Source organism: Protopterus annectens, chromosome 13.part0, assembly GCF_019279795.1.
Source record: "Protopterus annectens isolate FY-2018-M chromosome 13.part0, PAN1.0, whole genome shotgun sequence".
Classification (NCBI taxonomy): Eukaryota; Metazoa; Chordata; order Ceratodontiformes; family Protopteridae; genus Protopterus; species Protopterus annectens.
This window is the reverse complement of record NC_056747.1, coordinates 1,020,217,281-1,020,243,124: the sequence shown is the minus strand read 5'-3', so window position 1 is coordinate 1,020,243,124 and position 25,844 is coordinate 1,020,217,281. Positions and strand designations below refer to the sequence as shown.

The following is a 25,844-nucleotide window of genomic DNA, read 5'->3' as shown; positions in this document are numbered from 1 at the left end:
AAAAGTCGACACCTCCGTCAACTTGATCTATCAGACAACCTCAGTATGTGCAAGTTAAAAGCCTCCCCGGTTTACCTTCATAATTTCAACAAGCACATCCCAGAAACCGCTTCAGCGAATTCCAAGTTGTGACTTCTCAAAACAGCAAACACTGATATTCTGAATAACAAAATCTCTCCCCCCTTTTTAAGCCATGGTGACACTTGTTTCAGGTGTAGCACGGTCGGAAATGTGGACGTTCGCTGTTTTGCTTGACATTTAGACAAGTCGTTGGGACAGTATTCGTGAAAACGGGTCGCATATGTGCACATTCGAGGATGTGCTTTCGACATCATGGAGGTAGTCTCCCACACTCCCTGCTATTGTTTTCCAACTCTGAGATTGCACAGTACTATGAAAAAGGCATATTCCCCAACCCTGATACTGCTGCAGTCTTGCCCAACTGTCGATCAACTGTTTTGATGACCAATTTGTTTTGACAAAACTGCTGTTGATCATTCCCACAAATGAAGTGATAGATCCCATATATCTTTGTGTGTGTACTTTGGTTGTTCCTTTTGTAGGTGTTATCCTTGAAGGCTGTAGCCTCCCTTTTTCAGGCAAGAAAGCTCTGAAAAATTTGGTGACCAAACTGCCTCTTGTATGGCTCTTCATGAGCCAGTTACAGTTTGGGCATGTGGAGGGCACCCTAAAGCCTTAAAAGGTGTCTGATGGTCTTATACTAGGTTAGGATACAACCTGTGTAGCTTAGGCTACTGCAACAGTGATCTTTTAAACCGTTATTGTTCCGTATAATATGTGGGCGGCCTCAGTGGTGCAGTGGTTAGCATTGCCGCCTCACAGCAAGAGGTTCTCCGGTTCGATCCTCGGCTGGGGTGCCTTCTGTGCAGAGTCTGCATGTCCTCCCTGTGGTCGCGTGGGTTTCCTCCAGGTGCTCCGGTTTCCTCCCACATCCCAAAGACATGCTGCAGGTGGATTGGACACTCTAAATTGGCCCTAGGTGTGCGTGTGAGTGTGCCTTCTGTGGAAGGTTGGGCGCCGGGCTGGCAACTCGACACCGTAAAACTCCACTGCCATTCAATGTGCGGACAAGGTGATCCGCTGTGGCGACCCCTAACCGGGAAAAGCCGAAAGAAGAAGAAGAAGATTGTTCCGTATAATATGTATTACTGCCATACCTCTTACTGTACAGTAAAATACCATAGATAATTAGACATGTAAATATATTACTTTCCTCTCTTACTGTAGGGTTTACAGATGAACACTAGGCTGTCAATCTGTAGACCGTTACAAGCCAAACTAATAATAAGAGATCAGAATCAAAATCTGTTCCTTGCATCTGTGAGGTAAACACTTTAATCATTATGCTAACTGTATTTTTCTTGGAAAGACTTTCATAAAAAGGGCAGGAAAACTCTTGATGTGAAAAATGAAAATCAGTGATGTTTAAACAGCCACTGACACTCGAATTCACAAGTTCTAGACATTATTCTGTCAACATTCCTGATAAAAGTTTATAAGAAAAGTCGTAGTAGAGAATTCAGTAATGATGCAATTGGAGATGATGGGATAGAAATTTAGTATTAACGTTATGACTATAGCAACATGTAATTCTTTGAACAGTGGACTCCCAGGAAGACATGGTCTAATGCTAAAAGAAATAATGTTAAAATTTAAAGCTAGTTGTATATGAGACTGGGTCATGTCATTCTTTTGCGGTTCACTGGTAAAATATATTGAGCAGAATGTCTGTGGCTATAGGTCATATTGGATTGTTTGGTCATAACCCTAATCTCCCTATTATTCCAATTAGTTGCCTGCTGCCAAAGGGACCACTAGGAATATGGCAATGGGATTGCATATTTCAGCATTAAATGCATCAGGAAGATTATTTGGAGAAACTGAATGTTTGGGTAGATTTTAGGTGGCACTAAGGAAAAACTTGAGCATAATTGAAAGGTTTGAAATGGGAGATGGAGTATGCTATAAAAGGCCTGACTGTGCTGAGTGAATTTGCCCTGGAGTTGTCATTTGCCAGGATGGAATTATGGTATTTGTGAGGTGTGGCCATATTTGTTAAAGGGTACATCCTTCCTGGCTTTGTAAAGTCAAGACAGAAAAAAAAAAACTAACTTGGACATATTACTTCAGAAAATGAAACCTGAAATGAGGTGGAGAATTAAAGAATGAATATAAAAGAATTTGGTACAGATGAAGTGAAGTGGCTACAGGTGCCAAAACAAGGTCTCCTTTAAAAAAGGTTAAAACAAAAGGTTTGTGGACAGAGAAAAATAGTTGAATGGGCTGGTAATGCTGCAAGAATATTCAAGAGCTGCTTTATCTTCAAATGTATGTTTGCTTGTAGGTGATGTAGCAAGCACAGAAGAGTTTAGCATGTCAAGTTTAGAAAATATTTGCATTGAACCAGTAACTGATAATGGAATATCTTGCTCTCCTGTGTGCTGAATCTGAGTCAGCAAAACAGGATGTAATACAAAACTGGGAAGACAATGATGATTTTGAAGAAGTTCATTGTGTTGGCCAAAAATTCATCTGTTGTAGGTGGAGTGTGTCTGTCCTTCAGTCCATCCAACCATCCTCAACCCCTATGTTCAAAGTAACTTCAAAAGGAATAGCACCCAACCCATGTATCTGAAGTAGTTGACTTCATTTGATCATCAACCTGTGGGTATTAGGATCCAGATTGGATCCGAGATGGCAGCTTCACTAGCATCTGATACGAGCTCCAAGTTCCTCCTGTTACCCATAATACCCCTCCATCTCCTTTCACCCCTCAGATCTCGTTTGCCGTGGCTTAGCCTAGCATTGTGGTCTCTGAGCTCCAGGCATGGTGAATAGTTTTAGTGATAGTTTGGGTGTTTGTACGTTTGTGGTAGTGTCAGGTAGGTTTCTTTTCTCTTGTCTTGGCCCCCCTTTCGCTGTTGCGTCGTGTTTACACAATCATTTTTTATAATGATTTTATGTTTCTTGTATGTACGAATATATATTGTATGCAAGTATTATCAATGAAATACTAGTGACTTGCATTTTAAAGCATTATGCCTTTTTAAAATTCTTACTTCCTGTGTAGTTAATTGGATAATTGTTTTACTAGCCTTGAACTCTCTTATATAAGCTTAAGAGTTGTGCTTAGTGTTGTCTGATGAAGCGGTGTGGATAACATCGCGAAAGCGCTTACTTTTTGTACAATAAAAGTATTTTATGTAAGATCTTTTTGAGCTGCAATTTCCTTTGGATTATATTGCCGTTTCTACAGCATTGTGTCTTGCCTTCCTCACTGGGATTTGTTCATTCATTTTTTTGGGCTTGGTACGATTTGTGCTTGGTTTTTTGACAAAAAAAAAGGTTTAGTTTACTTTAGTCAGTGTAGTGCGTTCCTTCAGCCTTCCCCCTCCTTGTTAGTCAGTTTGTGTGTGCGTGTCTGTGTGTGCGTGTCTGTGTGTGCGTGTCTGTGTGTGTGCGTGTCTGTGTGTCCGTGTGTCTGTATGTGTTAGCGTCTGTGTGTGTCTGCCTGTGTGTGTGCTGCGTCTGTGTGTGTGCTTGCGTCTGTGTGTGGGCGTCTGTGTGTGTGGGCGTCTGTGTGTGGGCGTCTGTGTGTGGGCGTCTGTGTGTGGGCGTCTGTGTGTGGGCGTCTGTGTGTGTGGGCGTCTGTGTGTGTGGGCGTCTGTGTGTGTGCGTCTGTGTGTGTGTGTGTCTGTGTGTGTGTGTGTCTGTGTGTGTGTGTGTCTGTGTCTGTGTGTGTCTGTGTCTGTGTCTGTGTGTGTCTGTGTGTGTGTGTCTGTGTGTGTGTGTGTCTGTGTGTGTGTGTCTGTGTCTGTGTGTGTCTGTGTCTGTATCAGGTCCTAGTGCCTTGTGATGGCTGATCAGCAGAAGCTGGTATTTAGAAAGTGCACAGTGTGTTGACCACAAGTGGTCTCCGGCTGATGGCCACACACTGTGTGTGGTTTGTTTGGGGATTCCCATCTTTCTACCTCCTGCACTAGTTGCGTGGGGTTTAACCCCAGGGCCCTGAAAGATCACAGGGCTAAGGTAGTCTAGAAGGGACTTCTCCATGCTACAGAGGCGGCTGTCTCCTCTTCGGCTACAGTCATGGCTGTGACTGCTTCTACTACTACACATGTTAAGTTGTCAATCTCGCCTTCATTCTTGCTGGATGGGTTCGGAGCCGATCCTCGGCTCCGACTCGGCACTTGCTAAGCTTGAGAACTCCTTTTACCAGCTCGAGGCAACCCCATATCCCATGATGCAAGGCGAGACTACCTTAGATCTCGTTTGCCGCTTCGCGAAGAGGTCTCCTTTTTTGCCAGCTCAGGTGAGTTTTATAGTTCAAGCAGTTTAGTCAAGGGTTTTCCTCCCTTTTCTTCTTATATTTTGTTAGCATTCAGATAGTGTTTATCCTATACTAGTGCCCACCCTATATTCCCTTTTAGTTAAATTTTAAAAGTTAAAGTTTTCAGTTAAGCCTAGCCTCCCTGTTCTTTAATCCCTGTTAGTGTGTGTGTGTTTTTGGGATTAATTGTGTGTGTTTTTTGTGTGTTTCTTAGACTATGTCTAGGGAAGGAAAGGTCTCAGGCTTCAAGAAGTGTGACTCGTGCTGTCAGAAAATGTCTCTGACAGACGGTCACACTTCTTGTGTTTACTGCCTGGGGCCTTTACACCTGCAGGACTCCTGTGCTATATGTCATTCTTTTAGCCAGAGAGTCCTGCAGGAGAGGAGGAACAAATTGATCCTCCGTGGCTTATTAAAGCCAGAACGTTCACCCACAAAGACTGGATCGGGTAAACCTTCCAAGCCACCTAAGGTTCAGGCTACAGTGGTTAAGCCTTCCCCGGTGGCTCCGACTCAGGCTGGAGCCGATCTTTCTTCCTCTGATGTGGTAGTGTCGGTTCCTACCGGCTCCGACACACAGTCTACAGTTGCCTTGTCGGCACCGGCTGGTGCCGACGTGTTATCCAGTATCGGAGCCGAGAAGTCTTCGGCTCCATCTGGGACCCAGAGGACGTCGGCTCCGATGGCTTCGTCCAAGAAGAGATCTCGGTCCCCTTCTTTGGAGTCTATTCACTCGGCTCCGAGGTCTCCTCTTTTATCGGAATGGAGTCATCGGAGCCGATCTTAGAGATCTTCCAGGCTGTCTGACCACGATTTAGAGAGGGTGGTAAGCAGGCTGTTGAAGTCACAGGCACTAGCCCAAATGCTCCATAGCCCGTCTCAGCAGACTGCGGCTATTGCTCTTCCCCTTGAAATTCCTCCTCCGACTCTCCACCAGAGTTTGGAGCCGGAGCTTCTCGGGACAGTGACCGTGTCGGCGCCGGAGCCGATACACCCCCTTTCGGCTCCGTCGTCTTCGGCTCCGATCTCCTCCATGAGACCTTCCTTGGAGGGATCCGGTCGTCGAGTTTCCCTTGTCGGCTCCGAGGGGGCTAGTGGCATCGGACCCTTGTCCGACCCCGCTCTCCCTCTCGGGGCTTCGGCTTTGGTAAGCTCGGCACCGACATCGGCCTGGGAGCCTTCTGTCTCAGTGGAGCCGGGAATTCCTCTTTCTTCGGAACGGGAGTATTCCGGTCTCCCTGGGAGGGGAGCCTTTGAGGTGATGAGGAGTGTCCTGGCCTCTGAGCCAGGTCAACGGTCCATTCCTTTAGCTCCTCCCTCTTTGGTGCCTGTTGATGTCTCTTGCCAGCCTCTTGCTCCCAGGCCCAGGGATCCATCGCCCCAGGTTTCCCCATTGGGAATAACTTCCTCTTCCGAGGTTTCTCCTGATCCTGCAGGGGAACCCCCGCGAAAGAGGACGTGTAAGAGGAAACACACAGACTCCCCTGAGTCTACAACATCAGATACCGACTTAGATGAGTCGGAGGGTTCCCCTCGGTCCCCCTCTGAGGATGTCTCCTTTTCAGACATCCTGGAACTCCTCAAACAGAGGGGGAACTGGCCTTCCATTGACCCCTCCGAGGATGAGTCGATATACCTGGAGGCTTTTGGATCCCGACCCTCCACCTCCTGGGTGTCTCCACCTTTCGACCCACTCATGCAGGTAGTGGCTCGGAAGGCGTGGGCAGCCCCGGATTCTGTGGAACCTGTCCCCAGTAGGCCATCCAAATTTATTACGGCCCCTTCAGACAAGCAGTTTCTTTCTAAGGGCGTTTCTGTGGATGCTATGGTGGTGGCGGCCACCAAGAAGGAACTTGCGGATCCTTCCGTGCCTGTCCATCCTCCTAACAAAGACTCTAGGACCATGGATAGGTATGGCAAGCGGATGTTTTCTTCAGCGACCTTTGCTATGCTTAAGCTGAACTACCTTTGTCATTTCACCAGACTTCAGAGAGATATTCTCAAGGAACTAGGTGAAGTGGTTCAGGATCCTTCAGCTGCTGGGGCTCAAGACAAGATTGCCTCACAGCTAGCAATCCTAAATTCTTTGACCAACTCCTCCATGCGGCTCATATCCTATGCGGCCGATGGAGCGAGTAGAGCCGCAGGCACAGGAGTGGCTCTTAGACATCAGGCCTGGATGCGGCTTTGTAATTTCGCGGACCCCTTTAAGGCGTCCTTCACCAATACCCCCTTTGACGGTTCGGCTTTGTTCGGACCTCAGGTGAAGGAAACCTTGACCAGGTGTGAGCAAGACGGCAAAACACTTTCTGCCGTAGGAGTCCATTTTTCCACTCCTTCTAGACCCTATCCCAAGGGTCAGAAAGGAGGAAAGATGTGGTTCCGTAAAGCCCAAGGAGTTGCGCCGGACACACGTGGTCAGTTTACCCCCAGAGGCAGAGGGGGTAACAATGCCCTAGAGGCAGGGGGGGTCCCCAGAATCAGGGTAGCAGGGAGCCTCTTCCTGACAAACCCTTTCAGCATCCCTGAGGTGTTGCCCGACTGTCCACCCTTGGAGGCAGTCGGGGGAAGGATATCGCTGTACCCAGTAGCCTGGCGTTCCCTCTCACAAGACATGTGGGTACAGTCGATCATATCCGAGGGTTACAAAATCCCCTTCGAAAGGTATCCCGTACCTCACCAATCCCTTCCAGACATCTCACCCGGTCAAAGGGATTTGGCAAAACAAGAGGTTTCAAAGCTCCTAGAAAAAAGAGCCGTCCAAACTGTTCCAGCAGACCAAGTAGGATCCGGCGTCTACTCAAGATTCTTTTTGGTCCCCAAAAGGACGGGAGATTGGAGACCAATTTTAGACCTGAGCAATCTAAACCGATTTGTCAAGAAGGCAAAATTCCGGATGGTCACGCTTCAGTCCATTCTGCCCTTTTTGGGCAAGGATAACTGGATGTGCTCGATAGTACGCGTCCTGAAGGTCTATCACATAAAGATACACAGGCGCTCCAGAAGGTTTCTCCGCTTTCGGCTAGGGACCAGTCATTATCAATTCAGAGCCCTGCCCTTTGGCCTCACTTCAGCCCCCAGAGTGTTTACCAAATGCATGGCAGTGGTTACGGCTCATCTGAGACGTCAAGGATTCCAGGTGTTTCCTTATTTGGACGACTGGCTCCTCTCCGCCACCACCAAGCATCAGCTTCTTCAGAGCAGAGACTACACTCTGCAGCTTTGCAAAAAGTTGGGAATATCTGTGAATTTTGAAAAATCTTCTCTGCTGCCTTGCCAATCTATCACCTTTATAGGCGTAGAACTAAACACTGTCAGTATGTTAGCCAGACTAACAAATCAAAGAAATCTGGACATCCAAAAACATGTTCAGATTATTTTACTGAGCAACAAAGTCAAAGCCAGATTGGTTCTCAAGGTTCTAGGTCTTATGGCTGCGGCCATTGTACTTCTTCCATTAGCTCGCTTTCACATGCGTCTTCTGCAGTGGATGTTATTCACTCAGTGGTCGTTCCAGAACCTACTCATGAGGCACGAAATCTTGGTTACACAATCGTGCAGGACTCATCTAACCTGGTGGATGTCTTCCCCTCTGCTTCATCAGGGCCGACCATTTGTTCCCCCTACCCCGGTTGCCACAGTCACTACGGATGCCTCTCTGATCGGGTGGGGGGGGCATTATCAGGGCAGGATGGTCCACGGGACTTGGCAACCCACAGAATACCATCTGCACATAAATGTCCTGGAGATGAGAGCGGTGCTTTTAACGTTGCAAGCCCTCAACGACTTTCTTCCCTCGGGGACTATTGCAGTTCAAACGGACAACATGTCTGTAGTCTGGTACATCAACAAACAGGGCGGGACCAGGTCCTATCCTTTGTGTCGAGAAGCTCTCAGACTTTGGCAATGGGCAATCTCCTCTCATCGGTTTCTGATAGCAACGCACATCCCCGGCAGGTCCAACCTCTTAGCGGACAGACTGAGCAGAGCCATTCTCATGCCTCACGAGTGGTCTCTCAATCAATCGGTAGTGGACGAGATATTTCTGAAATGGGGCACCCCTTGTTGCGACCTTTTTGCTACACCCCAAAACAGCAAATGCCCGGACTTTTTCACCCTCTTTCCCCTACCAGGCCAACCCCTGAGAGACTCTCTAACCCAGGATTGGCCCCGGGGACTTCTGTACGCATTTCCCCCCTTCCCCTTGATTCCACAGGTCATTCAGAAAGCTACCGTTTTGAGAGCCAAGTTGATTCTCATTGCCCCTTATTGGCCTCGACAAATTTGGTTTCCGACCCTACATCGTCATCTCCTGGTGCAGCCTTGGCATCTGGACCCAGTTCCGGATCTTCTGATCCACCAAATGGGTCAGCAGCACCGGGGCCATTCAGCAGCACCGGGCCATTCGTTCTCTCAACCTCACTGCTTGGTTGCTCCACTTCCTTCCCTAGCCAGGCTTCCTATGATCTCTGATCCTGTCAGAGATATCTTAATAGCTTCCTTGAAGTCGTCCACCAGAACGGTTTATGCTAGCAAGTGGCAACGTTTTTCCCTATGGGCAAACTCCAGGCACATTGATCCTTTTACGGCACCTGTGCATTCAATTTTAGATTTTCTGGCTGAAGTTTTTCAGTCAGGATCTTCTTCATCAACAGTTAAAGTTCAACTGGCGGCAATTTCTAAATATCATGTTGGCTTGCAAGATCATAACATTATGTCGCATAGACTATGCAAAGCTTTTCTGAGAGGAGTTTTTCTTCTAAAGCCTCCAATAAAACATCCTCCTCCACAATGGGATCTGAATTTAATGTTAGCATCCTTGATTTTACCCCCTTTCAAACCGTCTGCTTCATGCTCCTTAAAGTTGCTGACCTGGAAAACAATATTCTTAGTGGCTATCACTTCAGCAAGGAGGGTATCTGAACTTCAAGCTGTCTGCATCCGTTCCCCATACTTAGTTTTTCACAAGGACAGGGTATCCTTGAGAACAAATCCATCCTTTCTGCCCAAGGTTGTTTCTCAGTCTAACATTAATCAATCCATCGATCTACCAGTGTTTTTCCCTAATTATTCTGACAGAGCTGAACAAAAACTTCATTTTTTGGATGTCCATCGTCAGCTCAGATATTATTTGCATAGGACTAAACAATTCAGGAAATCGGATCAATTATTTGTTTCCTATGCAGAAAACAGGAAAGGTTTCCCAGTGTCGAAGTGACCTTATCCAGATGGTTGTCTTCCGCCATTTCTTATGTGTATTCGCTCAGAGGCAAGCAAGTACCCTCAAAACCGAAGGCACATTCAACCAGGAGTCTATCCACTTCTACAGCCTTTCAGGATAGACTACCTATTGATACCATTTGTGCAGCAGCTACTTGGGCCACTCCTCATACCTTTGTCACTCATTATAAATTAGATTTGGCCTCCAGGGACAGAGCCAGTTTTGGTTCCACAGTACTCAAGAGTCTGTTCCATTGAGCCACCCGGGATACAGGTGCTAGGGACACGGTCCCATCCAGCAAGAATGAAGGCGAGATTGACAACTTAACATTTAGAAGTTATGTACCTACCATAACGTTCCATGTTAGTTGTCTTCTCTCGCCTTCTTTCTTGCGTCCCTCCCTCCTTTCCCCTGGCCTGGACAGATCTTGAAGGGCTTCTCTTTCTCAGGTTGAGTCTTCAGTAGAAAGAGTCTATCTTAGGAACTTTTTTGCCTAGTTCTTCTAGGCTAGTCTTTGCTCTTCCTTTGGGAATAATATTGTTTAGCTGGGTTTTTTTGGCTACCAAACGAGATCTGAGGTAGTCTCGCCTTGCATCATGGGATATGGGGTTGCCTCGAGCTGGTAAAAGGAGTTCTCAAGCTTAGCAAGTGCCGAGTCGGAGCCGAGGATCGGCTCCGAACCCATCCAGCAAGAAAGAAGGCGAGAGAAGACAACTAACATGGAACGTTATGGTAGGTACATAACTTCTAATTTCTTCCCCTCCCTCCCAGGCCTGGACTCGACCTCCTGCTAAGAGGTCTGTGGATAAGGGAGCACAGGAAAGAAAAACACAAAGGGAGGAAGAGATCCCCGGACTTGTCTGATCCGGTGGGTCCTCCTCAGGAGCAACAAATGATGTCCAGGCCTAGCCACTACCTGGCTCTGCTCGCCCAGATTCTTGGCGGAGCCAGAGGAGCCTAGACTTCCTTCTAGGGCCTCTGTACACCGACTCTCTCTGTCTGTGTCGGTGGCCTTGTTGCGATCCACCAGAAGCTTGAGTGAGGCAGACATGGACATAATGATCCGAAGGTTTATTTGCACTCCGATTCAGATGGGAGGTCTTGCCCAGCCCCCTCTCCCTCTGAAGGGGTGAACTAGCTTCCCTTTTTCACCCCAATAACTCCTTCTCCAATCCGAGTTTATGGATTCAAAAGGTCCCGGAGTCAGGGGATCAGCACCAATGGTACCATGTGCCTCGACGCAGCTGTTACCTTGAGCATGTCGGACCCAACTAGCTCGACCCCGAGGGGCTGTTGGAGCCAAAGCCTGTGCGTCTGATCCGAGGGGTTGGGATTTTCTTCATTGGCGCTGACTTTGTCGAGTCAAAGCCCTCTCCTCAGTATCTCAGCTCTGGCGGGCTTGGCTCCAATCCCTTCGTCGGATGTGGGGAGAGCAGCTACTTTATTAGCTTCCCAGGAGGCTTGCTCTCCCTCTGCTTTCAACGTGGTGGAATGGGTTCTTTCCAGTGGATCGAGGCCCCTGACCATCTCCTGTGATTCTGCCCCGACTCCATCAGCACTGGGTGCGACTCTGCCATTTTGCCCATTCAGGGCAGCCCGTGCTTGATTTGTCCCAGACTGTTCCCCTCGAGGAGCAGGCAGTTTGCGAGTCCTCTCCGGAGAGCCCCACCGAAGAGGATCCTCACAAACAAATTGTGCAAAAGGAGGCACCTCGTGTCCACCCCAGAGTCCCTCACTGAGGACACCGATTTGGAGGAAGGGGAAGGTTCCCCCAGATCACCCCTGACTATGTCTACTTTGGAGACATCATGGAAATTCTGTGCCAACAGGGGTGTTGATCCGCCCCCAAGACTTCCTCGAACGAGTTGGTGTTTCTGGAGGCCTTCAGCACTGGCCCGTCTACTTCTTAGGTGTCCCCCCCACCCCACCCCCATGGATCCCTTGTTGGATCTTATTACCACCTAGGCATGGAAGGAACCGGACACCATGGAGCCAATCCTGAAGCTTCCAGACAAAATTCTGAGTCCTCCTGTGGATAAGCCCAGTTGGAACAAGGGGTCCCCAGTAGACGCTATGGTGGTAGCAGCTGCCACCAAGACGGAACTAGCTCAGGAAAGTGCTATGGTCCATCACCCCAACCGAGGGTCCAGGATGATGGATAGTCTAGGAGAGTGGGTGTATGCTTCTGCCACCTTTTCCGTAAGGGCGCTGAATTATTTGGCCCACGTCACTCGACTGCAGAGCGACCTTGTCAGGGAGCTAACTGAGTTGCCCCCAGAGTCCATGTCGCCGAAGGATAAGCGTATATTTTCCATGTGAATGGCCACTGCCAAAGCAGTTTCTAATACGTCCATGCACCTCCTTTCACATGCCACTGAGGGAGTGGCACGGGTGGCTGTGTCCGACGTTGCCATGAGGCGACACGCCGGGCTCAGGCTATGTCAGTTCATGGAACACTTTAAGGCGTCTTTCGCGAATGCCCCTTAGGAGGGTTCTTCCTTCTTTGGGAAGACTGTTCGTGAGACTTTAGTCCAGAGTGAAAAGGATGGGAAGACAGCTGTCTGCCGTCATAATCCAATTCTCGAACCCTCAAAGATCCTTTTCCAGGAATGAGCGGGGGCAAAAGATGATGTGGCTCCAGAAGTCTCACTATTCCTGGGACACATGGGACTTATCTTCCCCCAGAGGCAGAGTGGAACCAGACAGATGCCGGCCCAGAGGCTGGGGGGGGGGGGGGCAGAGAAATTTCAGGTCTTGAGAACCGTTCTCACACAGGCCCATGCAGTAGCCCTGAGGAGGTTGCCTGACTGCTCTGGAGGCAGTCATCTGTCATCTTTCTCTGCATCTGACAGCATGGGAGTCCATGTCAACAGACCATTGGGTGCTTCACATCATATCCAGAGGTTATACCATCCCCTTTGTGGTTCCTTCCATTCCCCCAAAATACCTCCCAGACATTCCACCCACGCAAAGGGAGGAAGCAGCCCTTGAAATAGACAAGCTGCTAAGGAAACGAGTCATCCAGTCTGTCCCCTGAGATCAGTCTGGATCGGGCGTCTGTTCCAAGTTCTTTTTGGTGCCAAAAAAGACAGGGGACCCAAGACCTATTCTGGATCTTTCCACCCTGAACCTGTCTGTTGCCAAAGAAAAGTTCTGGATGGTCACATTACAATCCATCCTGCCTTACCTGCAGGAGAATGACTGGATATGTTCCATAGATCTCCAGGATGCATGCTACCATATAAAGATGCACAGATGCTCCAGAAGGTTCCTCTGCTTTTGGCTAGGGGCCAGTCATTATCAGCACTGAGCCTACCCTTCGGTTTCACCACAGTCCCCAGGGTGTTCACCAAGATCATGGCAGTAGTAGTGGCTCACCTGAGGCTCCAGGGAATACAGGTCTTCCCATACCTGGACCATTGGTTCCTTGCTGCTCCCACCAAGCGTCTACTTTTTCAGGCCAGAGACTATTCCCTGAAACTGTCAGACTTTCTGGGAATTACGATCAACACATTCAAGTCTTCTCTAGATCCAGTCCAGGTTTTAGACGTCACTGGAGCAAGGATAGATATATTGCAAATCATAGATGTTTCATCGTGTTTCACTGTTGCAGTCCTAACCAATGGGTTATCCGGCTCCCGGTAACCTTCTATCGGTCAGAATACCAAAGGTAAGTAAATATGACATCAGCTGTCAGTTGTAAAGGACGTCAGGACGTCCAATACAAAAGGAGGCAGCTGACATAATTTCCTCAGTCTTCTTTGCCTCAGAGCCTGAAGCAGAAGCATTTTTTGCACGAGTGCCGGTCTGCACTTTACCTTTTTTGGTTTCCGACTACAAAGTTGAAGTCGACTACAACTAAGTACCCCGTTGGGATCCTCTTTTCTTTCCTTAACAAATGTCAGAAAAGGTTAATTGTCTAACCTGTGGAAAGCAGATTCCCCATAGAGATTTTCATTCCTATTGCATTATTTGTTTAGGCCCTGACCACTTCGTTCCTAATTGTGATCTCTGTGCCTCCTTCAATTTGTGTACTGTTTGTCATTGGGCTAAGCTTTAACTAAACATTTTGGAGAGTGGCCTAAGTTTGTCGGTATGGGGTCCACTGGTCTTCAGGCTTCGGATATCCCCAAGAAACATAAGGATAAGGACTGCAACAGGCTTCAGAGGGTCAAGACCTTGGATGATGATAAGATGGTCGTCACTCATGCGGTAGCCATTTTTCCTTCTGATCTTTCGCCTGTCGCCTCTTCAGCTTGATCCGGCGCCGCTAAGCTGACTCCAGTGTCAGAGGCCTCTGTTCTTCATTCGGACAGCAAGCTCATACCGACGACTTCTACTGCAACTTCGGCGGTTGCCAGGCCTCCCGAGTCCTTCAGACTTGCAGGTATATCTTCCAGTCGTAAGCCTGTGAAAAAGCAGGCTCCAGTTTCCTCTAGTTCCCCTCAATCCCAAATGGTTAAAATGGCTAATGACCTTTTGACTCTTATTAGGAGTTCACAGCCTCCTCCTTCTAAAAGGAGTAGAGATGTTTCTCCTGAGGCTTTGTCTTTTTCTGGTTCTGATTCTTCTAGCATTTCTGCTGATGAAGAGGTAGTTTCTCAGGTTTTTTTTTTCTCCTTTTGAGGATTCAGATGCAGAGGAGTCCATCCCTTCTGCTTCTCCCCCAGAGGATTTCTCTTTTGGTGATACTTTGAATACTCTCAGGGAGCATTTTAAATGGGAAAGTCAGGATTATCCTCAATCTAAGAAAAGGATTAGGGAGTTTTTGAATTTACCTCCGCATAAGCCTCTGGCTTATTCCCCCAGTGTTTGGAAGTGGTTGATGATTTTCTGGAAAATTCCTTGACTCCAAACTCTGTTCCTTCTGCTCCCAGGAAACTTGACTGGTACTATAGAGTCCCTGATTCTCATCTATTTCTTTTTAGGAATCCGTTGGCTGATCCAGAGGTTTCTTTCAAGACCCTAAAGGGGTTAAGGCCACTGTTACCAAAAAATCTTGTTCCCTCTGACAGAGAATCTAGGAACCTAGATAGGTGGGGTAAAAAAGTTTGTACCTCTGCCACTCTTGCCATTAGATCTACTAATTGTCTTTTTCATATGTGAAGTACCAGCAGCATACCTTGGAGGCTATTAAGTCTAGGATAGCAAGTGTGCCTCTGTTAGCAGAGATTAAGGGTATGCAGAATTTGCAGAATTCTGCTAGACTTGTCAATAGGCATTCTTTATGTTGTGGTTTTGACATTCTAGAAGCCTCCTGCAGGGCTACAGCTACTGTATCTGTTATTAGAAGGCACGCTTGGCTCAGGGAACAGCCCCTACCCGAGCCTGTCAAGGCTAAGCTTTTAAATGTACCTTTGCATAAGGGCAGTCTTTTTAGGAGCAAAGCAGAGGAAGTGCTCAAGAAGATGGAGGATAAGGCCAAGTCTATGCAAACTGTTAAGGATGTTCTGTTCATTGTTCTTTTGAGCAACCAATTTTCCCTGATGAAAATGTTTCTCAGAGGTGCTTCCAACTTAAAACCTCCCAGAAGGGCACCTACTCCAGCCTGGGATCTTAATTTTGTTCTAGAGAAACTCACTCTTCCTCCTTTTGAACCAGCCGCCACTGCGATTTTAAAGTTTCTCTCTTGGAAGACTGCCTTCCTCTTGGCTATAATTTCAGCAAGGAGGGTTTTGGAGCTGCAAGCCTTGATGGCTATGGACAATTTTCTTATTTTCTGTGCAGATAAGGTCTCTCTGAGAACCAATCCCTCCTTTATGCCTAAGGTGGTTTCTAGCCTGACTCTTAGTCAGTCCACACACCTTCCTACCTTCTTTCCTAATCCTCGAAATAGAGGTGAAAGGATCCTACATTCTCTTGATGTGCACAGACAGCTCAGGTTTTACCTGGACAGGACTAAAGACCTTTGGAAATCAGCACAGCTGTTCGTGTTACACTGCTGCAGTCATTACACTTGGGTTACCTTGCCGTCAGGCGGTCCCGCAGTCAGCCAGAGTTCCAAAGTCTTGGTCCGGCGTCGGTTGCTGTTGCTTCTTCCCTGACGTCAGTGCGCCAAGGTAAGATGCATCCAATGCCATTTTTTTCAGTCTTTCTTGCAGTGTGGTGCCCGAAGCAGAAGCAGTTTGCAAGTGCCAGTCGGCCGACTCCAGAGAATTTCGAAGTCGAATTTCAGATCCGAAGTCTTCAATAAAGCTAAGTACCCCCGTCGGGGAAACTTTTTTTCTTGCCTCAGACCGATGTCAGAAAAAGTTAATTGTATTTCTTGTGGGAAGCAAATACCTCATAAGGACTTCCACTCTTACTGTATTCCATGCCTAGGCCCTGATCACGACGTCACTAGTTGTCGGTTTTGTGCTGGATTTAACAAACGTACTATAAAAAGACATTTTGATTTTGCTTTGCACTACTTTGGCCGAAGGTTCAATTATACTATGCCGTCGGATCAACCGACGACCGCAATACCGAAAACACGCAAGGACAAGGATAAAGACAGGCATCCGAATCCAAAACCGACGTCGAAACCTCTTCTAGGCCAGTCGCCGGTTCTCAGTGAGGCGCTTTCGCAGCCCCTGACACCTTCTACCTCAGAGCCACAGGCCACCTCCGACTCCCACGTGGAGACAAGTAGACCTCTGGAAACTCAAGGTATTGGGCCTATGGAAACGAATCCCTCAGATGGGTCCGGAGCCGCTGAGCAGGCATCGGCTTCTGAGGGTGTTTTTAGACCTTCACAACTTACCATTAAAACAACAGCCAAGACAAAAGTACCATTCAAGACAAAGAAACAAGTACAACATTCTCCTGGACAGTCCTCCATGCCTAAGAAACAGATGCTTAAAATGGCCGAAGACCTAATTTCTCTAATCAGGGGTTCCCATCCCCCTCCTGAGAAAAGGCCTAGGCAGGATACAAACTGATTCCTCTGATTAGGTTTCCATTTCCTCTGATTCCTCTTCAGACCAGGGATACTCTACCCCCCTATGAGGACTCTGATGCTGAAGAATCTATCCCTTCAGCCTCTCCTCCTGAGGATTATTCTTTTGGGGAAACTTTACATACCATGAGGGAGCATTTCCATTGGGAAAGTCAGGATTACTCAGAATCCAAGAAAAGGCTCAGGGATTTCCTTTTATTGCCTCAGCACAGGCCCCTGGCTATTCCGCCTGTGCTAGATATTGCAGATGATGTGTTCTCTGAATCCAGCTTATCTCCCGATTCCTTGCCCCCTGCACCAGCCAAGCCAGATAGGTATTACAGAGTCCCTGACTCTCACAAGTTTCTTTATAAAAACCCTTCTGCTGATCCAGAAACTATTTCTCAGGGTCCAAAAGGGGTTAAGGCTTCCATTGCAAAAAATCCAGTACACTCTGACAGAGATTCCAGAGCTTTGGATAGATGGGGGAAGAAAGTATACACTCTGCAACTTTAGCAGTAAGAGCTTTAAATTGCCAGTTTCACATGCTTAAGTACCAACAATATTTAATGGCTCAGTTAAAACAGAAAATGCTTGTAAGCTCCTGATTGCAAGGAAATGCAGGATTTATTGCATGCAGTTGAACAGGTGGGAAAACATACTCTGCAATGTGGTTTTGATTCTTTAGAGGCCTCTTGTAGAGCCGCAGTTACAGGTTCTGTGATTCAAAGACATGCTTGGTTAAAAGAACAGAGTTTACCTGATCATGTTAAGGCAAAATTATTGGATGCTCCTTTACAGCATGATACCTTGTTTAGTGTTAAGGCAGAAGAGGTGTTAAGGAAAATGGAGGATAATGCTAAATCTATGCAAGCAGTCAGTGATTTCTTGCAGATACAGCCACCTCGATTTAGCAGAAATTGGCCAACAAAGAATTGGTCCTTTCCAGTGTCAGACAGGCCACAGAGAGGCAGATACAGACGCCCAAGAGGCAGATCTCAACCCCAAGGGTCAAACAGACAACGACAGTGGGGCACCTCAACCCCAAAAGGAGGTGAGGACAAGTCTCAACCTTAAAGGAAACGGTCACAATGACTTTCCCCTCGTACGCCAAGCACTTCCCTTTTGAAAGCCCCCTTGGGGGGAAAACTAGCACTTTTTTCTCAAAACTGGCAAACAATCACCCAAGACAAATGGGTTCTGAATATTGTGTCTCAAGCTTACAGGTTCCACTTTCATACTTTACCAAGGCTAAAAGGAATGCCAGACCTGCCACAAAATCAATGGGCAGAGGCACAAAAACAAATTTCAGCCCTCATGGACATGAGAGCTATTCAAAAAGTACCACAACAGGAACAAGGACAAGGATTTTACTCCAGACTCTTATTGGTCCCCAGAAAGGACAAGGCCTGGACGCCCATACTAGACCTTTCAATTCTAAATACTTACCTGGATATTCTGAAATTCAAAATGTTGACATTACAGCAGCTTCTACCCATGCTGGGCAAGAAGGCTTAGCTTGTTACTCTGGACCTCAGAGAGGCATACCTGCATGTCCCTATCAGACAACATTGCAGAAGATACCTCAGATTCAAAGCTGGTACAATGCACTACCAATTCTCTGCACTGCCCTTTGGCTTATCTACTGCATCCTGGGTCTTCACAAAGTGCCTGGCACCAGTAATTGCATTTTGCAGACAAAAAGGATTTCAAATATATCCATACCTGGACAATTGCTTCATTCAAGCAGAGACAAAGGGCATTCTTCTACAGCATCTGGCGTTTGTAAAAAGGTTGCTAATTTCTCTAGGGTACACAGTAAACTAAAAGAAGTCAAAACTAGTGCCCTCACAACAGATTATATTCCTGGGTGCCAGCATAAATACAACGGCCCAGATGGCTTACCTCACGCCAGACAAACAAGTTCAACTAACTCAGTATTTTCAATTATTGGCAAAAAAGTCCCATCTCCCTGCAAGAAAAATTCTGCAGGCCCTGGGATTCATGGCATCCTGCATACTACTAATACCATATGCCAGACTGCATATGAGGAAATTACAGTGGTAGCTAAAAAGTGTTTGGACTCAACACTTGCAGTTTAGAAGCAGTAATACCAATGATTCCCTGCCTACAACAGGAGTTTCGATGGTGGGCACAGGGATGTCACTTAAACAAGGGTCAGCCTTTTACCCTACCCATAGCCAGGGTCAGCCTTTTACCCTACCCACAGCCAGGCAGACTCTAACAACAGATGCTTCGGATTACGCCTGGGGGGCACACATGGCAGGAAAATGCATTCAGGGCAAGTGGACCACAGACCAGATGCATCTTCACAGCAATCAAAAAGAGATGTTGGCTGTTCAAAATGCCCTAACAGCTTTCAAGGACCTTCTGCATCCAGGACAATTATTATTAAAGACAAGACAACACCACAGTAATGTGGTACATATACAAGCAAGGGGGCACTGATTCTTATCCCCTATGCAGGCAAGCCATGACCTTGTGGAACACAGCTCTAACGTATCAAGTTCACCTGCAAGCACAATTCCTGCCAGGAAAGAAAAATACTGTGGCAGACGATCTAAGCAGAAATATCATGGACCCTCACGAATGGAAATTGAATCCACAAATCTTCAGCATGGTAATGCAAAAATGAGGATGCCCAGACATAGATCTTTTTGCCTCCCCACTGAATTGCCAACTACAAAAATTCTGCACAAGGACTCATCACAAACAAGCATGGAAAGTGGATGCTCTTTTGTTCATCTGGAAAAACCTAAAAGTTTATGCCTTCCCGCCAGTGCCTCTCCTTTCAAAGGTACTCCTAAAAGCCAGACAAGAGAAACCACAGATGATCCTGATTGCTCCAGACTGTCCACGCCAGCATTGGTACCCTATCTTAAAGAACTTAGCTCAAGGCCCACCATGGATTTTGCCTCAAATTGCACACCTTCTGACTCAACAAAAGAATCAGATCCTGCACGGTCAGCTCAAAACCCTAAACCTGGCTGCATGGCAGATTCATTAGTCAAACAGGCAACACCTCTCTCTAAAGCTGTTATGGATGTCATTTTGTGGAGGCCAGGAGGCCTAGCACCAGGAAAGCTTTCTCAGAAAAATGGAAGAGATTCTGCGCCTGGAACCAGGCTCAAAGCCTTGACCCTCTTGTTCTAAACATTCCTCAGATTTTACAATACTTAACTGAGATGCTGGACAGAGGCCTATCCTTCTCATCAATTAAGATTTACGCCTCTGCCATTTCAGCACATTACAACACGGATCCTCCTTTATTCTCTCATCCCTTGCTAAAGCAGTACCTCAGAGGGGCTAAAAAAAGACCGCCCCGGTGAGCACCAACTTGGGACCTCAATTTCGTTTTGGAAAAACTGACCCTGCCACCTTTTGAGCCAGCCAATACAGCCGATCTAAAATTTTTTCATGGAAAACAGCTCTGCTCCTGGCAGCAACTTCAGCACGAAGAGTCTGAGCTACAGGCATTAATGGCAGTGGAACCTTTTATAATTTTTCATCAAACCCTACCTTTATGCCAAAGGTGGTATCTAGTGTGGCTCTTAACCAAACCATCCATTTGCCAACTTTTTATCCAAACCCCCAGAATAAAGGGGAGAAACTGCTGCATTCTTTGGACATACACAGGCAGCTATGCTTCTACTTGGACAAAACAAAATCTTTCAGGAAAACTGAGCAACTGTTTGTAGCATATGCTGCAGGATCACGGGGCAAGACTATCTATATCCAAATTGATAGAACACTGTATTCGTTACTGCTACACACAGCATGGAAAAGCAGTCCCAAATAACATTAGGCCACATTCCACCAGGGCAACAGCCACTTCAACAGCCTTTCTCAGAGGAGTACCTACCAATGAAATATTTGAGGATGCAACTTGGGAGTTCAGTGCACACCTTTACCGAGCATTACCACCTGCCTCTTTACTCTAAATCCAGAGCAGAATTTGCCACTGCAGTTCTGCAGAGCCTTATAGCCAATCCTAACTCTTTATAGACCAGCCACCCAACCTTAGCTTTGGGATTCTACCCAAGTGTAATGACTGCAGCAGTGTAACACGATGAACATGGTACAGTTTTGTACCTACCATAAATGTAGATGTTCGAGTGTTCACACTGCTGCAGTCCAGGTTACCCTCCCTCCATCCCCTCTGAACTAGCTGGACTTATCTATACCTTTCTATCCTATACAACCTTTGTGGTGTATTTGCTTGTAACTGAAGGTATTGTTTTTATTTTATATGTATACTTTTCATTAGCAATATGTATTGCCTACCTACTTGGGGGCACCTGACATCTGGGGCAAGAAAAACTGAAGAAAATGGCGTCAGATGCATCTTATATACCCCTGGCGCACTGACGTCAGAGAAGAAGCGACAGCAACCGACGCCGGAACAAGACTTTGGAACTCTGGCTGACTGTGGGACCGCCTGACGGCAGGATAACCCAAGTGTAATGACTGCAGCAGTGTGAACAATCGAACATCTACATTTATAGTAGGTACAAAACTGTACTTTATTGGTCAGTTTTGCCCCTAGAGCCCAGGGCAAGGCCATTTCTAACCAAACCATTTCTAAATGGATTGCACATTGCATTACTTTTTGTTATTCTTTTCGTGGCAAGGTTCCTCCTGAAGGGGTTAGGACCCACTCAACTAGAGCAGCTTCCACTTCTGCAGCCTTTTTAAGGGGTGTCCCTACTAAAGACATTCTGGAGGCTGCCACATGGTCTTCTGTTCACACTTTCACAAAGCATTATAATTTGCGTTTGTTTTCCAGAGCTAGGGCATGGTTTGCCACTGCTGTTCTGCAGGGCATCATCTCCAATCCTTGATTCTGTTGGTTCCTCCTCCCTTTTCTCTGGGCTTTGGTACAGTTGTGTACACTTACCGTAAATGTAGATGTTGGAGTGTATTCACTGTTGCCGTCCTAGTTTCCCTCCCTCCATCCCTATTTTTGGTCCTTTCCTATTCTCTTTTCCTAAGGTACAGGCTAAATTTGGTAATATTTGCCAAAATTGCTTTTGGTTTAAGCTTTGTTTTCTGGGGGCTTCTGACTGTTATGGCAAGAAAAACAGAGGAAGTGACGTTGGCTGCCTACTTTTGTACCGGACGTCCTTTACAGTCGACGACAGCTGATGTCATATTTACTTACCTTTGGTATTCTGGCCGATTGAGGGCTACCGGGAGCCGGATAACCCATTGGTTAGGACTGCAACAGTGAATACACTCGAGCATCTACATTTATGGTAAGTGTACACAACTGTACTTTTTTCTAACTCCGGCGAGAGTTCGAAGCTTAAGACTCCATGTGTCCGTGATATTTCAGTCTCATCTTCCTTCAGCCGAGGCGGTATTATAAGCCCTAGGTTCTATGGCGGCCACCTTTACTGTTCTTCCCTTTGCTCGTCTGCATATGTGGGGTCTACAGTGGATGCTAGCGATCCAGGGGTCATTATTAGATCTACCATTGACGCATCCAATTAATATTAGCAATGCTTGCAGGAAGTCCCTCCTCTGGTGGATATGCGCCTCGGAACTAGTCGAGGAACGAACATTTATTCCAGCCCCTCCCCAAGCCACAATGACCACGGATGCCTCCCAACTAGGGTGGAGGGGCATTGCTAGAGCAGGACATTCCAAGGCAAGTGGTCCCCGAACAAGACCAACTTGCATGTCAATGTTCTAGAGATGAGGGCTGTCCCTTTGTCGTTGCAGGTCCTTCATGCCTTTCTTCCTCTGGGAACCATTGCACTTCAGACAGACATGTCAGTGGTCTGGTACATCAACAAACAGGGAGGAACCAGATCTTACCCCCTTTGTCGCGAGGTCATAAGAGTGTGGGAATGGGCGATTTCCACCAGCCGATTTCTGGTAGCAATGTACATTCCGGGTCGATTCAACACACTGGAGGACAAACTGAGCAGGACTATTCTGATGCCTTACGAGTGGTCTCTGAATCCTTCTGTAGTGGAGCAGATCTTCCTCGAGTGGAGTCGGCCTTGCTGCAATCTCTTCGCATCTCCTTCCAATGCGAAGTGCATCGAGTTCTTCACTCTGATGATTCCACAGGGGGAATCCCCCAGGGACGCTCTTGTCCATACCTGGCCTCCCAGTCTTTTCTATACTTACCCCCCATTAACTCTCATACAAAATTCCTCCAGAAGGCTCGCAGGTTGGGGAGCAGAGTAATTCTTATTGCCCCATTCTGGCCTCGCCAAGTCTGGTTTCCCTTCATTTGGTCTCAACTGATAGTTCTTCCATGGATCTTGGATCCGACACCAGATCTCATCTTGCACCCCTTGAGGGTCCCTCATCCAGACCTGGCCAGTTTGAAGCTTACTGCTTGGCTGCTCCAGTTCCCTTGATTGCTAGGACCCCTGGTCTGTCTTCTCCGGTCAAGACTATTCTGGTGGCAGCTCATAAATCGTCCACCAGAAAACTATACTGTAGCAAATGGAAACGTTTCACCATCTGGGCTTCTCAAAGGGATTTGGACCTTTTCACAGCTCTGTCCCAGCCGTCTTTGAATTCTTGGCGTACATTTTCCAGCAGGGCGCTAGCTCATCTACAGTAAATGTTCAATTGGCTGCCATTTCCAGTTTCCATATAGGTGAGAACATGGCTTCATTAGCTTCCTCCAGACTTTGCAAAACCTTTATTAAAGGTACCTTTCTTTTAAGACCCTTGGTTAAAGATCCTACTCCCCCTTGGGATCTTACCCTAGTTTTACAAGCTTTGGATGCTCCACCTTTTGAGCCGGCTGCATCTGTAGATCTGAAATTTTTATCTTGGAAGGGAGCCTTTCTAGTGGCTATCACCTCAGCTAGGATGCTGTCAGAACTCCAGGCATCATCTATCAGACCTCCACATATCATTTTCCGTAAGGACAGGGTTTCACTCCAGACTAATTCTTCCTTTCTTCCTAAAGTGACCTTGGAAACTTATATCAATCAGATGATCAGTTTACCTGTTTTCTTCCCAAAATTTCAGAACAGGGGTGAATATAAATTGCATGTATTAGACGTACATAGACAGCTACATTTCTGTTTACATAGGACTAAGGCCTTTCGCAAATCTGACCAACTGTTTGTCTTTTTCTTCACCCTTTCTCTGCAAACTGATTTCTAAAGTAACCAGTGCCAGATAGATTTCCTTTTGCATCCTTCAGGTTTACAAGGAGAGAGGCATGTCACCTCCAAGACAAAAAATCAAAGCCCATTCTACCAGGTCCATGGCTACATCAGCGGCTTTTTGGTCCAGGGTGTCTTTGGACGTTATTTGTTTGGCGGCTACCTGGTCCTCATCTCACACCTTCATTTCTCACTACAAACTGGACATGATATCTAGAGGGAGAGCATCCTTTGGCTCTGCGGTGCTCCGGAATATCTTTCCATGAGGGGCACCCAAGCGTTTGGTAGCTGTGGACTCTGTCCCACAGGTTGATGATCAAATGAAGTCAACTACTACAGATAAAGAAGTTATGTACTCACCATAACATTCCATCTGAGTAGCTGGACTTCATTTGTCCTCAACCACCCCTCCCTCCTCCCTGACCTTCTCATTATGTTCCTACTTTGGTAGGCAGGAGAGAGCACCTATGCGGCTCTCCTGTGCTTCTTTATGAGCAAGGTCTATCGGGTCGGGTTTATGGTGCAGCAAACTCGATCTGAGGGAAGGAAGGAGATGGAAGGGTATTATTGGTAAGGGGAGGAGCTTGGATCTGGGATCAGATGCTGGGTAAGCTGCCGTCCCGGATCTGAATACCCACAGGTTGATGAGAAATGAAGTCCAACTACTCAAATGGAATGTTATGGTGAGTACATAACTTCTTTTTTTTTTTATGGCTAGAGGATTTGAACAACTTTGCAGGCAAAAATGATTCCTCATTGTGTACATTGCAGTCTCCATCTTTTTGCTATAATTTGTCAAAAGTGATGTGGAAAATGTAGTACAGTAAAAGTCCTACAAGACAGAAATTACAGTAAAAGTCCCAAATAAAGGAAATAAATACAGACTTAGAATGCCTAATTCCAGTCACATTATCTCATGGAGATGAGCCAAGATACTTTGCATATTGTACTTTTCCCATTATATACACCTACTTGGGGATGCATCACGTCACAAGGAGTGTTACTTTTCTCCATTTTCGTGCATTTATTAGGAGTTCATCATGCTGGAAGTGGTATTTCTTTTCCCTGTAGCTGGAGGTACTTTTAGTAGAAGTTTGAATTCATTTGTATCTTTATGGTAAAACGTCATGGTACACCTGGATATGCATTTTTAATGCCTAGGCTAGACTGTAACACCAGTAAAATCAAGGACCATTTGAATGTCTGTAAGGTCATCTTGGGTAAGACAGCTGTGTTTAGCAATGGTTTTAATATGCTCTACCTTTTGATATAGTGACAATGTATTTTCTTGATCTAGATTATTTTGTTTTTATTGTAAGTCTGGGACAGACTTGTGTTTTTTGGTAAAGATTGAAAAGATGTAAACCTCTGAAGTGTACTCAGTAATATATCTTTTTTCAGGAAAGTGCTGAACCAGTAGAGAATAAAGCTGGTAAAAAGGTACAGAAGCCATTGGATGATGATGAAGACAGAAAGAATCCTGCATACATTCCTCGTAAAGGGCTTTTCTTTGAACATGACCTTCGAGGGCAGACACAAGAAGAAGAAGTCAGGTAGTGTGCTTTATTTAAAACTATAGTTTAAAAATGATATATGCATGCTATGATTTGTAGGCTAATAACTTTAGAGAGTGGACTGGTTTTCTTTCTTTTGCCTGCTTTTTCTCCACAACTTTTATGTGCTTGGAGATTTTGTAGTTGGTCCTTTGCAGACCGTGAAGCCATTTGTGATCTTGTCTGGGACCATTTTTTGTGCATCTTCTTGATAAGTTTCCTTCCTGTGATTATTTGGCTAGCTGAAGGTGATATTCCTTTATGGCTCAAGCATTGAAGAGAATCTTGTCTTGCGGTGATCTTTGAGGTAGCAGCAACGGACTGCAATAGTGTAAAGATTAAGCTGTTAAAATGAGCCAGTCTGATGCTATCCATGTCATTATTCATCACAAATGGGTCTTGGATCTGACCTCTGATCCAAGCCGGCAACTAATGGACAGATCCAGAGCTCAGGCTCCTCCCCTTCCAATAATCCCGTGCTGACCTCTAACCCCCAGATCTCATTTACTCTTGAATGTGTTGGAGTAATCCAAGGTCGGGCGACTTCTCAGTTAGGTAAGTGGTTATTTTTCTTGCTTTTTTCTATCTGTTTTCTATCACTTATTGTATTTTAGGGATTCTAAATTAGTTTACCCTCCCCTCC

The 25,844-nt window shown here is 46.5% G+C and overlaps 1 protein-coding gene across 1 annotated transcript in view; it reads left to right on the top strand.

Moving 5' to 3' along the window:
• Positions 1 to 25,844, top strand: part of CASC3 (CASC3 exon junction complex subunit) — a 1,214,789-nt gene that overhangs the window by 185,237 nt on the left and 1,003,708 nt on the right. Inside the window, exon 4 of the mRNA XM_044054937.1 lies at positions 25,050 to 25,201. Coding sequence (XP_043910872.1) covers positions 25,050 to 25,201 — 152 coding nt within the window. The remainder of the gene's footprint in view (positions 1 to 25,049; positions 25,202 to 25,844) is intronic.